Genomic DNA, 15,332 nt, shown 5'->3' on the forward strand with positions numbered 1-15,332 from the left:
CACCTCTTTCCTAGATGAATGCACTGTGATCGTCTGGTTTTCATTTCTCATAGGCGATCATATTTACATTTTCTACTGTGTTCCAGGCATATTTACTCAGACACATTCACACATATCTTCATTCCAATACTTCTGTAGTAATTTCAGACGTCTCTGTTTTCTTTTCAGACCAGGATTATACATGCAGCTTCATTTATTGTGGGTTCGTCATTGCAGACAAGAGGCAGAAAAAAAAAAAAGCATCAAGAAGGTTAGCAACTGATTTTAGCTTGGACTTTGAGACTGTAATAAAGATAGGCTTAAATATTTTTACATTTATCTGTGAGTTACGTGTAAATTTGTGCATTTTAGGTTTTATTATTTGCAGGTTTTGGAACAAGGTTGGGTTTCATGTACTACCTAAAAAGATAACCTATATTTACTTTCAGATAGCGGATGAAATTATCTAAATGCCTTCATGATTATTTAGTTTGAGTCAGTGTGCACAACAAATCAATTATATGTGAACAAACTAAAGACACGAGAACAACCTTAATTATAAGATATAACTTTTATTTAATATATGATCGTTGGCCGTGAATACATGTTAAATTATTACAAAAAATAAGCTGAATTTATTTTATAGTATCAAACAATTCAACTACAACTTTAATTTTTGCACCAATTTTACCAATAAAGTGCATTTCAAGTGTTTTTCCAACATAAAACACAGACAAAGCACTGACATTTGGTTTTCCTTTAAAATTCTTTTAATTTTCATCTGTCCTCTGTTCACCCTTTAACCCAGTTTGTTGCAGTTTAAGACCATGAACATGTACTACATACAGATGGCCAGCAGGGGGCAGCACCACACAGCAGGAAGACCCTCCTCAGTCCCCCTTTGTGCTTTCTCTGCTCAAGAATGACCCAGCGAAAGAACGTAAACTTCCACACAGGAAATGTGATTCATAAAATGGCCAATTTAACGGCCTGTTGTTTGAAATGCTTGGTATGATTTACATTCAACTTTATTTAAAGAAACTTTTCTGCAGCCATTACTACTGCTGATGAAATGCATCAAAGTAGTGCAAAAGGAAGTAAGGGCCTTTCTCGCTATAGACGTGACTGGATGGACTGGGATGAGGCTGAACAATGCACCCACATAAAATTAATTTAGTTAAAAGACAGTACCTGTTAGTCCTTAACTAGTAACAAACATGTGGCAAAAAAAGTGAAAAAACAGAAAAAAAAAAAAAACAAAACAAACAACCAAAACAAGTAATTTAAAAGTAATGTGCCAAATGTTGGTCCATACACCCTTCATGTGCATTCCTGATGCTGTAAGCACACCCCAATTACACCTGTGTCGAAGAGGTGAAACAATATGTGCATTTCAGCCCGGCAGGTTGTTAAGGATAATCCTTCATGTTCCTCCTTTCAGGCTGATTCGTAATTCATTGTTTCACCATATTCTTGCTGCTCTGGGAGCCTTAAAGAGAAAAAAAAAAAAAAAAAGAAAATAAAAATCACCAGATGTTCTGTTTTCTGCTTCCCGGCCGCTCAGCCTTTGTTGATGGTGTTGTAAGACGGCTGAGATGCTGGATCCAGAGGTTTGCTGGCGTCTTGGCCTTTCGGATGAGGTGGCCTTGGCTCGTCGCCAACGATGGGCTCCCTGTCCTCTTCCAGGTCGGATTCTTCACAGCGTGGTAGCTGAAAGAAGGTGGTCAGGCCGTGCAGGTCGGCCATCTTGTGGAACGAGCGCAGGAGGAGATACATCATCATCAAACCGAGAAACAGGTAGACTGGAGGGGAGACAGAAACATGGGTCATACAAAAACCTGAGGCTGAAACGCCACCAACTGGATGGCTGAATATTTACAGATGCACTGCTGACTTGTAGACCAAGTTCAGCCAAGAGGACAAAAGTGCTCTTAAGTTTGCAGCAAAGGTAAATAAAAAACAAAACAAAGCATACATGCGCTTTTTCTGCTCCATTTCTTTGTTTGGCTTAAAAAAAAAACCTGGACTGAAGTGGCCTACATTCCAGCAGAGTTCAGGTCCCGGTCTATAGTCTGTTACAGCTCAAATAGGCCAAGTTTTCACAGAAAACAATGAAGGATTACAGACACCTCTGCTCCATAACTGTACTGGAACCGCGTACAGTAAGTGGTGAAGGGGGAGTCCAAATGACACGTCACCACCCACAGCTTCATCATCACCACCAAACAGCTCTGCTCCTAAAAGTCTTGTAGCCTGGAGCCTTGTGAATTACTGCCAGCAGTCTGAGATTTCCAACTTCTGTTTCTCATCTGTGGAGTTTTCATGAAAAACAGCAGCTGATGAGCTGAAGGACTTTGTTCAAACTCCAAAGTGTCAGCCCAGAATATTTGCTCTGCAGCAGTATGAGAAACACAGTGAGGCAAACAGCAGCTCGGTGTCTCTCCTACATGAATCTCTATGATAAATGATGGTTTTCAACATGTAAGGCCACAGCACTATAACTTCAGATTACTCTCTACTCAAGATATGAAACCTTAAAAAACCCTTTAGCATAATATGCTCATTTTTACTACACAAACAATGTTGAATTTAACTTTTTATACTGTTTGAGGAAAGTAGAACCTTAAAAAAAACAGAAAACACCTAAATGTCTTGATAAAAGCAATGCGATACAACTGCTGAATGTGACTCATTTATCAACCATGACAACCGTTAATGTGTTAAAAGGAGTTTTAGCCAATAGCCTGTCAAGTGGGGAAACACCAGTTTGAACCTGTGAGAACAACGGCCCACATTCTGCAGTCACCACTAATCCTCCTCAGAATCTGCAGGAACCGTTTCAGGTTAATCTGACTCGACCTACAAACTTATTACATAATGCAGCTTGTGGGACGTGAACTGCCAGGCCTGAACAGACTGAAAACAGCAACGTTCCTCAAAGACCTTCAGATCACCAGTATGCTCTCCGTCTACAACCAGATCAGGTCTCACAGCGGTCTCCCAAGGCTGCTTTCGGATGCCGTGACCCAGTGACCTCATCTATAACTGGCCTAACTTAAGCCGCGTTTCCACTGAGCGGTTCGGTCCGGACCGGTACGGTTCTGAAGTTTTAGAATGGTCCTGGCGTGACGACAACAAACAGGACACTACAAACAATAATGGAGACCAATCAGCAGCTTTTCTCTGGTTCTGCTTGGCTTTTGGTTCTTTGTGCGAACAATGATCTCTGCGTTGTCCGACCAAACCGTACTGCTGCAGGCATCTTTCCAACGTCCAACTAAGCCATGAACTGTCGTGGGCGATGACATTTTTCTGTCTGCTAATCAATGGATTTTATCGTTAGATGCCAGTAGCTCCACCTTAACCGTACCGTAGCATTTTCCTATGCATCTACAACTGAAGGGGTCCATAAATGTTGAGGCATGGTTCCGTTCCCCTTTAATAATGGAAACACATAAAACGGCGCACCGGCCCGAACCGAACCGCTCAGTGGAAACAGGTGTTTAAACTACCCTATTATCACACTTTCCTATTATTACATGCATGTAAATATAAAATAAACTCAACCCACCTTTTCAGTCTTTGTTCTTAACTTTAAAGCATTCATTTATTAACCCTTTCATGCATGAATTATTAAACAGTGCTCAATTTTTTTTTACATTTACTTCGGACATTTACAGATATGCTTTATTTTTTAATATTTTATTTATTTGAATATATTAAACATATTTATAAAATAATCTTTTCACATTTCTATAATATGAATATTCTCTAAAAAATATGTGGCTGTATTTTTATCTTTTCCTGTTCATCATTGGGGCAAATTCGGTAATTACAACGTATGCATGTATAGATATATTTATTTATTCTGCAGTCACTGGAAGATTATTGGATGACTCACTGATGTCCACTAAATGTACAAATACACCACCACCAGCCATAAATACACAAGAAAACAGCTACCAGACAGGTGTCCACTGTAGTCAACAGTATGTATTAAAAGGTTTAAGAATATTGTTTCCATTTCACTTTTATACTTAATTGACAAATTTTTACTTTACTGTTTTGCTGCTGTTGCTCTTAAATTTCTGCGCTGGGTAAAAAAGATATTTAATACTAAATGCAGTTTATTTTATTGCTATTTCAGTCTGATTTTAAAGAGCCTTATTTCACAGTTTTACTAACAAGTATATTAATCTCCTTATGTTTTTTTAAGCCCAAAAGCATTTCTGTAAAGTCTTGCTGGGCAGAAAATCTGATGTAAATGTTTACAGATGCACACAGACACGTCCATGGATGCACATTTATCTTTAAAAACTGGCTTAAAAAACATTTTTATGAACTAAATGGATGTGAATTATAATGAACTGGATCATAACTGCTTTACAGTGAAATGAACTGAATTGGTTTGGACTTGTTGTGAATTGGAACAATGCAAATAAAGCTGAATTGAACTGAATGTGTGCATGTTTACATATGAATGCATTATGTAGCCAAGCTTGATCTTCCATGTTACATAAACAGTTTACACGTAATGAAATGTGCTGCAGACACAGTCGCCATTGCCACAAAATCTAACATGCGTTCCTCAGAAGTAACAGACTAGTAGGACAACAGATGCAGATAAAATATATAAATATGTTTTACAGAAACCCAACGAAAAAGTGCAACCATGGAATTTTCTCATGAGCAATCCAAGGAAGGAACATAAAATGCTGCATTCATGTCCCAGTTTTAGTTTCCCACAATAAACAGTCAGATATTCACTGTAGAGCTCCAAAACAAGAGATAACAGCCGGACTACTTCTAAATAAAAAAAGACTCATTCCAACTATGATTGAATTAGAGGAGATACTCAGAAAGAAGAGCATAACTATAAAAAGAAGCTCAGTCATGTGACAAAGTCTCTTTATCTTAAACAGGGATTCAGGGCAAACTGTGATGAAGCACATCGACTGTTGAGCATCACAGGAAGGAATCCAGTGGGATTTATATACAATACATTCAGTCTTCTAAAAATCAGTGTTGGAACAAAACCAGGGTTTTTTTTTTTTTGTTTTAGTGGGGGGACCAAAGAGTTGGAAGGACAGAGTGGCATCAGGAACCTCAGCAACCACTGGCCCTTTATTTATTTAATAAACGTTTCCCCCCACTAGCAGCACAGACAGCTGATGCTCATGCCACCGTTTGTGATCAGTCATGTGGGTAAAATGATTCCTCGGAAGTTGAATAAACTTTTGCAATAAAATGCAAAAACCACTTCAAGTACCCTTTTAAAACTGCATGAGGTTTTTCCACCCCAAGTTTCCCATTCCATCAATATCAACATGTGCATTTAACAAATAAATAAATAAAAATCCATGTTTAAAAGGGACCGACACGCCATCTCCAACACTGCAGCTGCAACTTTCCACAAATGCTCCCTTTTTATGAAACAGGTGAAATATCAGCTCGACTTGAAATGAGCCACATGGAAGAGTGAACTTCAATTTCCAGAGAGCTGAAAAGGATCTGTCCAAAGAGCAGTTTCATTTATGAGGAGCTGACCTCTCAGCCTCGTCTGGCTGCTGAGGGAGAAGTGGTGAGGTGCTACTTCTCACATCAGAGGTGAGAATGAAGACCTCCCCCTTCCCTCAGAGCAGCAGGACAGTCGGTCATCCTGGAAATACGAGTTATAATAACCTGTTTTATTCTCCATCATCACCATTCTGCCTCACTATAAAAACAATAAAATATTTCCTTGACTAATGATGGATTTTCAACCCTGAGACTGAATTTGGTGCGACTGTCTCGTCTGATTGGCTCTGTGTCTTTAGAGGGTCTTCTGCTCTGCAGGCATGTTGCAGCTTTGTGTGACCTTCACAGCACAAAACCTCAAGTCAATGTGTGAAAAAGTCCCCACAATTCAAACTGATGACAACGTCTGGATGGATCAGACTCAGAAATACTGCAAGTTCAGAACATGTGACTATAAACTTTTACTGGTTATATTTAACCACCCAGATAAACATGACTCCTCATGGAAATACTTCCTCTTCCTCTTTCAAATGTAAAAATTAATATTTATTGGTTCAAACATAAACATTTGATATTTTTATTCTTTTTATTTTGATCCACAGATGGTTGGTTTCAAGGTTTTATGTTCTGTATGTCTGCATAGCTGCAGATTTAAACCAATCCACAGGTGAGTTTTCATGCACACAAGAGTAAGTCAGTAAGACTTAGTTTCATCCTTGTACTTTTTACGTCACTAATGCCATTTCATTTTAATTTAGAAATGTGGAAAAGAAACAAAAAACGGAAGCAGTAAAAATCAAACAAGTCCACTCACTTGAGGTGGATTTTGCTCGTTGAGCAGAAAACTGGGTGCAAATCAGTGTGAATGGAGACAACTTTGCATATCACATTTAAAACTGGCAAAAAAATAGTACAAAGATTCAAGTGGCATGACTCCCGGGTTGTTTCCGGTTTGAGCTAGAAAACAAACTCAGAAATGTTTGCTTCATGTGACAGGACATGGATGTTTTTCCAAGTCAGTTTGGTATTGTACTGGATCCGTAAAAGATCACAGCATTAGATGCAGCTGGACTGGAGGGAAGACTGGCAAGATCAGTCAAGACAGAATCAATCCTGCACCTCCAAACTATCAATTTTTGGCTGTAGGAGGATCTTCTGCATCATGACTGCTTTAAATGTTTTAGTCTGCTTGCGACAATTGTAGATAATTTATCCAATCACCTTCTGAGGGATTTAGAAAGTACTCACATTTTCCCCCAAACACGAAGTAACAAACCACCTGGAGTTATCACAGCTTCATGTGAAAGGGATGTTTGGCCCTCTGACCACTGACCATTTTCTCTAAATGGATGCTTGTTCCTGAACAACAGAGATAAGGGAGGAAGGCAGGAATGACCATACCTTTCACCCATTTATATGGCTGCACGTTGTAGCTTTGGGTTTCTCATATCTTGAAAAAGCATTTTTAACTAAGTGTGTACTAAAGTCTGGCTTTTGTTTTCCAGACTAATGCCTGTTTGTTTGACCTGAGCTCAGTAAACACACATCGACATCATTGTCAGCATGTCCAGGCTCATTATGGGACGACGCCTTCTTATCAAATACAGATTCATGCAGCAAGTACTCACCCATCACGCTGACCTGATACAGCGCCCTGTACCTCTGCCCAGGCTGCGTTGCTGGTACGAAGTCCCCCAGCCCAATGGTGCACAGCGAGATAAAGCAGAAGTAGATGCCATCCAAGAATGTCCATGACATCTCCACCACGTTGAACACGGCTGCCGGTGCCACGAAGAAACAAAGCACCACCACAAGCAGCAGCAAGAAGAAGTGCACCATGGTGGCCGGCCGAGGCTCCAAGCCCAAGCGCTGCAGGAGGCCGACCGGAGCCAGGACCAGAGGGTACATGAGCCTCTGCACGCAGGCGGTGAGCACCAGCATGGTGAAGGGAACTCCTACCAAGGCGTAGAAGATGGAAAAAGCTTTCCCCGCATCAGACAGGGGAGAGGTGCGACCATAACCTGCAATTACAAGGAGACACGTTTCAGAGAAGGAAGGAGACAAGGAGACACAGAAAAAACTACTAGTGTAGCAACACAAGAAAAAAAAAAAAAGAGAGGGTAGTTTCTGACATTTCCTTTTTATTAATAAATATTTAATAATCCACAATGAAAGTTATGCTGCATGTAGATCAGCTGATTCTACAAGGCCACACACTGATGTGGGGCTGAGCTGCCTTTGTTGCTTCATGTGAAATGAAGAGAAGCAGAGACTTCGCTTCATGCTACACTGAATTCAGTCAATAATCATGTTGACCAGAGAAAGAGCTCATATTACTCCACTTTTAAAATCTCTGCACTGGCTTCCTGTGTATTTACTCGTCAATTTTAAAATATTTTTATTAGATTTTAAAGCCCTTAAAGGTTTTAGTCCTGTATTTAACTTGGTTTTAATAATCCTCACATTAATAATTAACTTGTTTTATTAGAAAGTCTTTTGTACCATTTCTTTCTTTCCATTTTTCCAGTGTTTTATTTATTTATTTAATGTTTATTTTATTTAAACATTTTATTTTGTTTTGATCCCCTTTTCTACTTTAAATCCCAGTGTTATAGTTCATCAATGCAACTGGTGAGGGTTGGGACAGCACTGGTTGAGAGCACTGGGGGACTTTATTTTTTAAAAAAACACTTTGTATTGCAATTTATTTTGACCAAAAAATTGCTTCATAAATAAAAATTTTGAGTACCAGACCTCAACAGATTAGCAGTGAAGCACCTATCAAGTCCAATTCTTTCTTTTTTTTTAACTTTATTTCTAAAATTTTTCATTAATAACATTTAACAAAATAAATAAATACATGAAATATAATTCAAGGTGATTAAAGATGACTTTTGTAACAGTTTCAACCTCAGCAGTCATCACAATTTCCACACAGTTCCACATCAGCTAGCACCACCCAGTTTTAGAAAAGTACAACTCCCTCCAGCTGCTCAGGCCCAAAGACGTCAATACTTACAGACAAGCGGTACAAAGCATTAGATGATTTCCCCTCCTGTCATGGAAATATTTCAGTTCTTTAACTGTGACAGGCATAATTCAACAGATGAGGAACAATAATGTAAAAAAGATCTAATTTACTTCCAAACCTGAAAATACAATACTTCAACAACAAGTACTTCGTGATGCACCTGTTCCACCAAATGTGTTCCCTTCCTGTTTAACTTCCAGGTTCAAAGTTCAAACAAACTGTTAATTCATTTAAAACCATCTCCGTCATCTGACTGCATGGCAGCTTGGGTGCAGTGACATATTGTAAAATGCTACAGGAAATATTAAATATTTAAGGAAGTGGCACATAAGTAAAAAACTGCAGTATGGTGGAAGAAATGCATACGTTCCATAGAGCAAACAAACTCGCCCTGAACACAAAGGCCATCTCTGTTTCTGCTTCATGCATGAATTTGCATTTCCTCTGTGTCCATGTGTTTTACTGCAGCAGCTCCGAAACTGCGACTATCTTCTCACTGGTTTGCAAGATAGAAGAGAAGCTTGGAATAAAAATCTCCAGGAGCTCTGCAGAGGAATGCAATGGCTGTTTGAAACCGTTTTCATGAAGTAATAAACAAATGCTATTATGATTGTCTACCAAACCACTTAATATTGTTGGACTGGATTCTGGTGCATCATTAGCATATGGATCAACACTGTCATGTTTTACACGTTAAGTTAAATCTCTGGGAAACGCTCGTCTTCTTTACATCAGGGAACATTACTGTCGCTTTCATCAGACTCCCAGAAACAGTTGATAAAATCTCAGGCTTGTTTTTCTTGATGAGGCAAAGCTTTTATTTCTCTCGTAACCTAGCTGCTTAGTGGCTCAAACTACATATATTCATCTAAGCCGAGAGTTTTTTTTTCCCCTTCCTGACACTGTTACAGTGAACATTTCAGCTGTTTGCCTCTGCATCCTGTTTAAACAGGAAATGCATTCAGCTAGTCACCAACTATAACTTCAAAACAGACTGAAGATGATAAATATAGTCATAAAGGTGTCTTCCGTTTTCTCCAACACACACACTCACATACATACATTTTTCCCCATGAACATATTAATGAATAAACAAATAAATAACCCTTTCTGTGCGGAGTTTGCATGTTCTCCCTGTGTATGCATGAGTTCTCTCCAGGTTCTCCGGCTTCCTTCCACCGTCCAAAGGCCTGCATGTCAGGTTCATTGGGCATTCTAAATTCTCCCTACGAGTGAGTGTGAGCGGTTGTTTGTCTTTATGTTGGCCCTGCGATGGACTGGTGACCTGTTCAGGGTGTATCTGCCTCTTGCCTGTTAATGGCTGGGACAGACTCCACCTTCCCCGTGTCCCTGAATTGGACTAAGTGGTACAGAAAATAAATGCAGAAACGGGACAAGTGGATGAAAAATAACTTCAAACAGGTCTAAGGACAATATCTGAAGAAGATGTCCTTCAGAAATAGGAACGAATTCAGCAAAGACCCGAACCAGGATCTGAGAGATGCATCTGGACCTTCAGTTGATCCATCTACTGAGGAGCGAAGCCTGGTCAGAAATTGTCTCCATGGAAACGTGGCTGTCAAGAAGGCTTTCTTAAGGAAGTCAAACAGGGAGAAAAGGCTGAGGCTAAGAACTGGACTGAGGATCTATGGCAAAAGGTCTGCTGGAGGGATGAATCCGCCCCAGAACCTGTATCTCAACAAAATTTAAGTTGTGTGGGATCATCTGGACAGAGAATTTAACAAAAGACAGAAACTTCCCAAGAAGGGCTATTCCTGAAGACTATTTAAAGATAAGACAAAACTTCTCTATCAAATATCAGCCACTGATGAAGCTGTGTGTGATGCAGGTGCGATTTCAGGGTTCACTCTCCCACAAAAGCCTCATACACAGAGGAGGGTCGTGGTCTCACCCAGTTGCACAACTCACTTCCTCTAACATCCTGATTAGCAGGTATTTAGGTCACTCATGACTTCATAGAAAGGAGAAATAATGGGTCTATAATAAAGTGCTTTCCATAGTGCACAGTTTCTAGAGAGATTTGGGGGATTTTTCATGTAAAAATCTACCAGAAATGCACAATTCTGGACACAGACACATTCGCCATGCTGATCCTTCTCAAGCTAATAAACTAGGCTACACAACTGAAACTTGCCAGCTGCATCCAGGACGTGTGGGGAAGAAACATCTGGTCCTTCTCTAAAGCCCAAAACTATAATAATAATAATAATAAAAATAATAATCATAAGCCCCCTTACTGAAATGCTGGTGTGTTTTCTCATTGTTTTGTTTAGTTAATCGTTTGAAACGTTATAGTGTGTTATGTTAACATATTTATATACTTCGAGAAAATGTCCCTTCCTCTTGTTGGCGTTGTGTCCTGCGTAAAAACGCCACCTGGGGACTTTCCCTCGCCCAAACTTTCTTTGTGCTCATGTTCGGACTCACCTACAGTGGTGACCAGAGTGTTGGCGAAGAACATGGAGGATGCCAGGTCCCAGTTGGACGCTTCTGAGGAGTTTCTCAGGACGGAAACGCCGTACTTGTTGGCCTTCAGAACTCGGTCTAAAAAGCGTTCTAGGGACGCAGCGTTGACGCAGCTTTGGTTGAGAAACTCTTCTCGCAGCATGTCCATGTCATGTCGCAGCTTCTCCTCCACCGGCCGCTCAATGCTGGAGAAAACCAGGGCTCCGAACAGCAGGTAGATGACATAAAAGAGCACGAAGCCGGTGAGCAGCAGCCACGATTTTCCTAGAGAATGCATGTCTTCTCCCAGTTTTGGACCAACATGAGCGGAGCAGCCCGGCATTTCCTCTCCGCCTATGAGACTGTTTTCTTTCTTTTCTTCTCTGTGTGGGAACTTTTTTGAGGGCTGTCCTAATTGAACTTGAACTCCTCCTGGTCTATGAATCCTCCTCCCACTGTACAAAAAGGAGGGTGTGTCCAGATCAGAGTCCTGGAGGTGCATCCTGGATCCCGCAAACAGTTTTTGAATCAATTCTTACAAGTGGGGACTTTATGATAATTATTTATCCAAGTTAACCTTTGAAAACAGTTTTGTGACTAATTATACTGTTAACCTGAAGACGTTTTGGGTTTCATCTGAGGAAATAATGCAGTTTTAATCCAACCTTCACTGCCTTTTTCACTCATTTTCCATCCACACTATTTTTAGAGGAATGTCTTTATTACTTTAAGCCACTTAACACTGATATATGACTCATTCAAGTATAAAAAAGACCCCTAACTAAAGGGATGGGTCAATATTTTGTTGACACATAACAGCCAACTTAGGAAAGATCCAATTTGGAACTGGACCTTGATGCACTGTCGCAAACACATATCTTTCTTTAGTTGCATCTATGATAAACAGCAAAGATAAAGCAGGTCAACAGACAGAAAACAGTATTTTTGCAATAAAGGTGATTTCCAAACAGCTATTAGATAAAAACTCGGCATATCTCAGCATTGTGTGCAGTATCCTTAAAACATTTGAGGAAACCAATATGCACTCAACACTTTTTTAGAAATTAAAAAAAAAAAATAGTTTCTTACTTTTTATTTCCAATGAATAAATAATCCATTTAATTATTTCTTGTATATTTAAAGTAAAAAAAGAAAATCCTCCAGATCAGTTTAAATCCCAGGTTTTAATGCTACTACTACGACTATAGTCTCTTGTTTTTTTGTGTGTGTTTTTTCTCCGCTGTGCATCTGTTGCCACTTCCTTTTCTCAGAGCAGCGAACCAGATCCTGTCTATGATAAACTGTTTGTGTTGCAGATTCTCTGTAGCTTACATGGTAAGACTGTGTCTCAGGTAAATGTCAGCACTAAGACAGATTTTTAGCTTTTCTCAGACATATTTCTGGTCCAGGTGTAGCTCACACACCTGAGATGTGGCCTTCATGTGACCCAGTTCTGCTGTCTGCAGTCAGTTTTTCTTTACAGTCTTCAGATCAGAAGGAAGTTGGAGATGAGGGCAGCACCTGAGCACAACATGAAAACAGTTTGTACGACTTGCTAAACCATTTACTTCTCAGCATTTTGGTAAAAAAATACCTGCATCTGTCAGTGTGTCCTTCCAACTGACTTAAAAGAGCCCTGGTTGGGGTTGTTGCTTAGTTCCAATCCACTTATGTAAAGGATTTCCTTCAGTCCTTGATGAACACATTGATAGCTGGGAGCTGGGACACTGATCTGCTGTGAATTTGGTATGAAAATGTCAGAACTTGTAGGTGTCTGGTGTGGAGTTTGAACTCAGGGCAGTATGTTGGGAGCCAGCAGGTTTTATTTCAGGCCTGGTTGTTTTCAGAAGAATCTAAATGCTTTTTTTTTTTTTTGATCTTCAGAGCTGTTCACACAACTTCACAGCTTTATCCATTAACTTGATTCCTCATGACATTTAAAAACTCTACTATTGATAAAAATAAAGGCTGAACTACTTTTTTCAGTTCACAGGAGGCTCAGATGTGGATTCCTAAGGCTCCACGCTGTAACCAGCTGCTTGTTTTTCTCACACAGCGGTTGCTAAGCACAACCAGACACCCTCATCAAGCTCTGTTAGCTTCTCCTGGGAGAAATCCTGTCTTGTTTGTGGTGTTGATGCAAAAAAAGGGGGCAGCTGACTCGTGGTGCAAACACTGAGGTCAGGTCAGTGTGCTGCCCATAGGCCTGTTTTCAACCATGCAGGACAAAGCTCTGTTATCACAGCACAGCGTGCTGCTCTGACTCAGCAATTAAAGTGCTTAAATCCCTTTGGACAAAGTGCCTCATTAATCTCAACACTGGGAGATGTTAGTGGTACTTCTTACACTTAATGATTACACTTACACTGACCTATTATTGGGTTAGAAATGAGAACCAGTCAGTGTGCTCAGCCTCTGAGGAGAAACACTGCAGCTAAAACAGCTTTAAGTGGACTGAAATGTTAAAAACAGCGAGTTCAAACCCTGGATTGAGTATTTGCTGGAAGCTTTAATCAGCAAGGTGTAAATATGCCACAAAAGGTGTATGTAGCAGCATCACTGATATCAGATGATCATCTTCTCGCTGTCTGCACAAACATGGAGGAATTACCACATGTCAAAAACATCTGAAATGTTGTGTTGATGGAAAAGATTTCCCAGCTGAAGAAGTCACGGTTGGTTTCTCCACCTCTGTCTGTGACAATCAGGCCATGCTGCTGATTTGCCTACGAGCTAAAAATTCTAACTTGTGACAAAAGTTATTTATATAATTTCTAAGAATAAAGCCACATTTCATAGTAGATAGTTCTAGCTTGGTACATATCTGATGTCCCATTTTTCCTTTTTGCTCTGACTGATTATTTTACATGAAACTCATGCAGTATCAACATGAAGTCTAAATAATCCTGCTGAGTTTCATTGCTTTATAGATGCAGAATAATAAAAGTTTTACTGCCATCTGATCCTATTTCAGTCATAAATATGTGTAAGCTGCTCAGAATTCACTATCTCTGGATGAAGCGGTGCATTATACTGTTTTACACATTTATGTTCTGTGTTACAGGTGATAAGAAGAATTTATTAAGACTTGCTGCAGATGAGCAGATTAAATGCCTGAGGCCACAGAGATGAAGAGACAAGCCCATAGCAGCCAATCACAGCCAGGGAGGCACAAACCATAATGTTTTTTCCCAGAAATAGCACAGACATATCACATCCCAGAAATGTCTTGTTTCTGCTGTGAGGGAGCTCTGGTGGTGGCACTGGTTGTCTCATCTCCATCATTAAATTTGGCCTGGTTCTGTGTCCTGTAAGATTTTATCTTAGTCAGTCTCAGACTTGTGGTCTGACGGTATTAAAGTGTTGGATGGGCAACGATTTCTTGCATCACTGTGCAGAAAATCCTGGATGGAGCTGGGGGTGATATTCAAGAGATGAAAAGGCTTCTTTCAGGACTTCAGTAGTTTGTTTTTTAATTGGATTTTCTTGGATGCTTGGGTCCAGATGTACTTTTGCTTTGCTAAAGGCACAAACCCAGATTTTCTTTTGTAAAGCTGCTATTGGCCGTAACTAAGGAGACACAGTGTCAGGTCACTTGTGAGGGTTACAGACAGAGATTCTTCTGCCTGGCCGCTGTGGGATGGAAACATATATATATATTCTGATACAGAGTACAATATTCATGGAGAAAAGTACTTTAATAAAAATTTTAAACTTGATGTTTACTGTTAATTTTACCATTATTTATCACAATTCATTTATGTACAGTCAATCTTAATGTAATACAGAAGAAAACCTTATAAACTTCAAGACTAACTTCAAAGCTTTAACTAACAGGAGGAATATGAGACAGCCTGAGAACTTTAATGGGCCATGATATAACTGCTGTAACAAAACCTTTTGTAGCTCCCAGTTTAGAAAATCTAGACCCAGATGTTTTGGAGCCAGTTCCCTCTGGTACTCTTGCATCTGAAGGTACCTCAGCATCAGCTTCACCTCTGAGACCGTCTGGCTGTATCCGTCTTTAATACATTTTGCATTTAGCATCAGAGACAGTTTTCGCTGTGGACGTACTGGCCATGACTAAATAACTAAAATAAGACAAAAGAAACCTATATGAATAGTCCCTCATTCATTACCACATAATTTTAGTGGAGCGTGTGCTCCCCTGTCATCGTGCTGCTGAGAAAGTCTCATAAACAGAGGTTGTATTCGAAGAACAGAGAGGGAGAAGGGATCAGATTAACCCCTGGATCGCACTGATCTCCCTCTCTGTTCTTATACTCAGACAGTTGAGAAGTAAGCCTATTATCACTTAAAGAACAATATTATCGAGGAT

The 15,332-nt window shown here is 39.8% G+C and overlaps 1 protein-coding gene across 1 annotated transcript; it reads right to left on the minus strand.

Annotated features, from left to right (window-relative positions):
- Positions 1–1,520: 1,520 nt before the first annotated feature.
- On the minus strand, positions 1,521–11,548 carry kcnk6 (potassium channel, subfamily K, member 6). The gene is made up of 3 exons (XM_041995539.1): positions 10,976–11,548; positions 7,125–7,517; positions 1,521–1,781 (listed from the first exon to the last, which is right to left on the minus strand). The coding sequence occupies exons 1-3, from the start codon at positions 11,493–11,495 to the stop codon at positions 1,540–1,542; spliced, it is 1,155 nt and encodes a 384-aa protein (XP_041851473.1). The 5' UTR covers positions 11,496–11,548; the 3' UTR covers positions 1,521–1,539.
- Between the last annotated feature and the right edge of the window lie 3,784 nt (positions 11,549–15,332).

Source organism: Melanotaenia boesemani, chromosome 9 (genome assembly GCF_017639745.1).
Source record: "Melanotaenia boesemani isolate fMelBoe1 chromosome 9, fMelBoe1.pri, whole genome shotgun sequence".
Lineage (NCBI taxonomy): Eukaryota > Metazoa > Chordata > Actinopteri > Atheriniformes > Melanotaeniidae > Melanotaenia > Melanotaenia boesemani.

Coding starts and splice junctions, on each gene's coding strand:
- kcnk6 (XM_041995539.1), bottom strand. CDS start 11,495: ATGCACCTCCAGGACTCTGATCTGGACACACCCTCCTTTTTGTACAGT. Junction 7,518..10,975: donor CACTCTGGTCACCACTGTAG/GTGAGTCCGAAC, acceptor TTGTAATTGCAG/GTTATGGTCGCACCTCTCCC. Junction 1,782..7,124: donor GTATCAGGTCAGCGTGATGG/GTGAGTACTTGC, acceptor TCTCCCCTCCAG/TCTACCTGTTTCTCGGTTTG.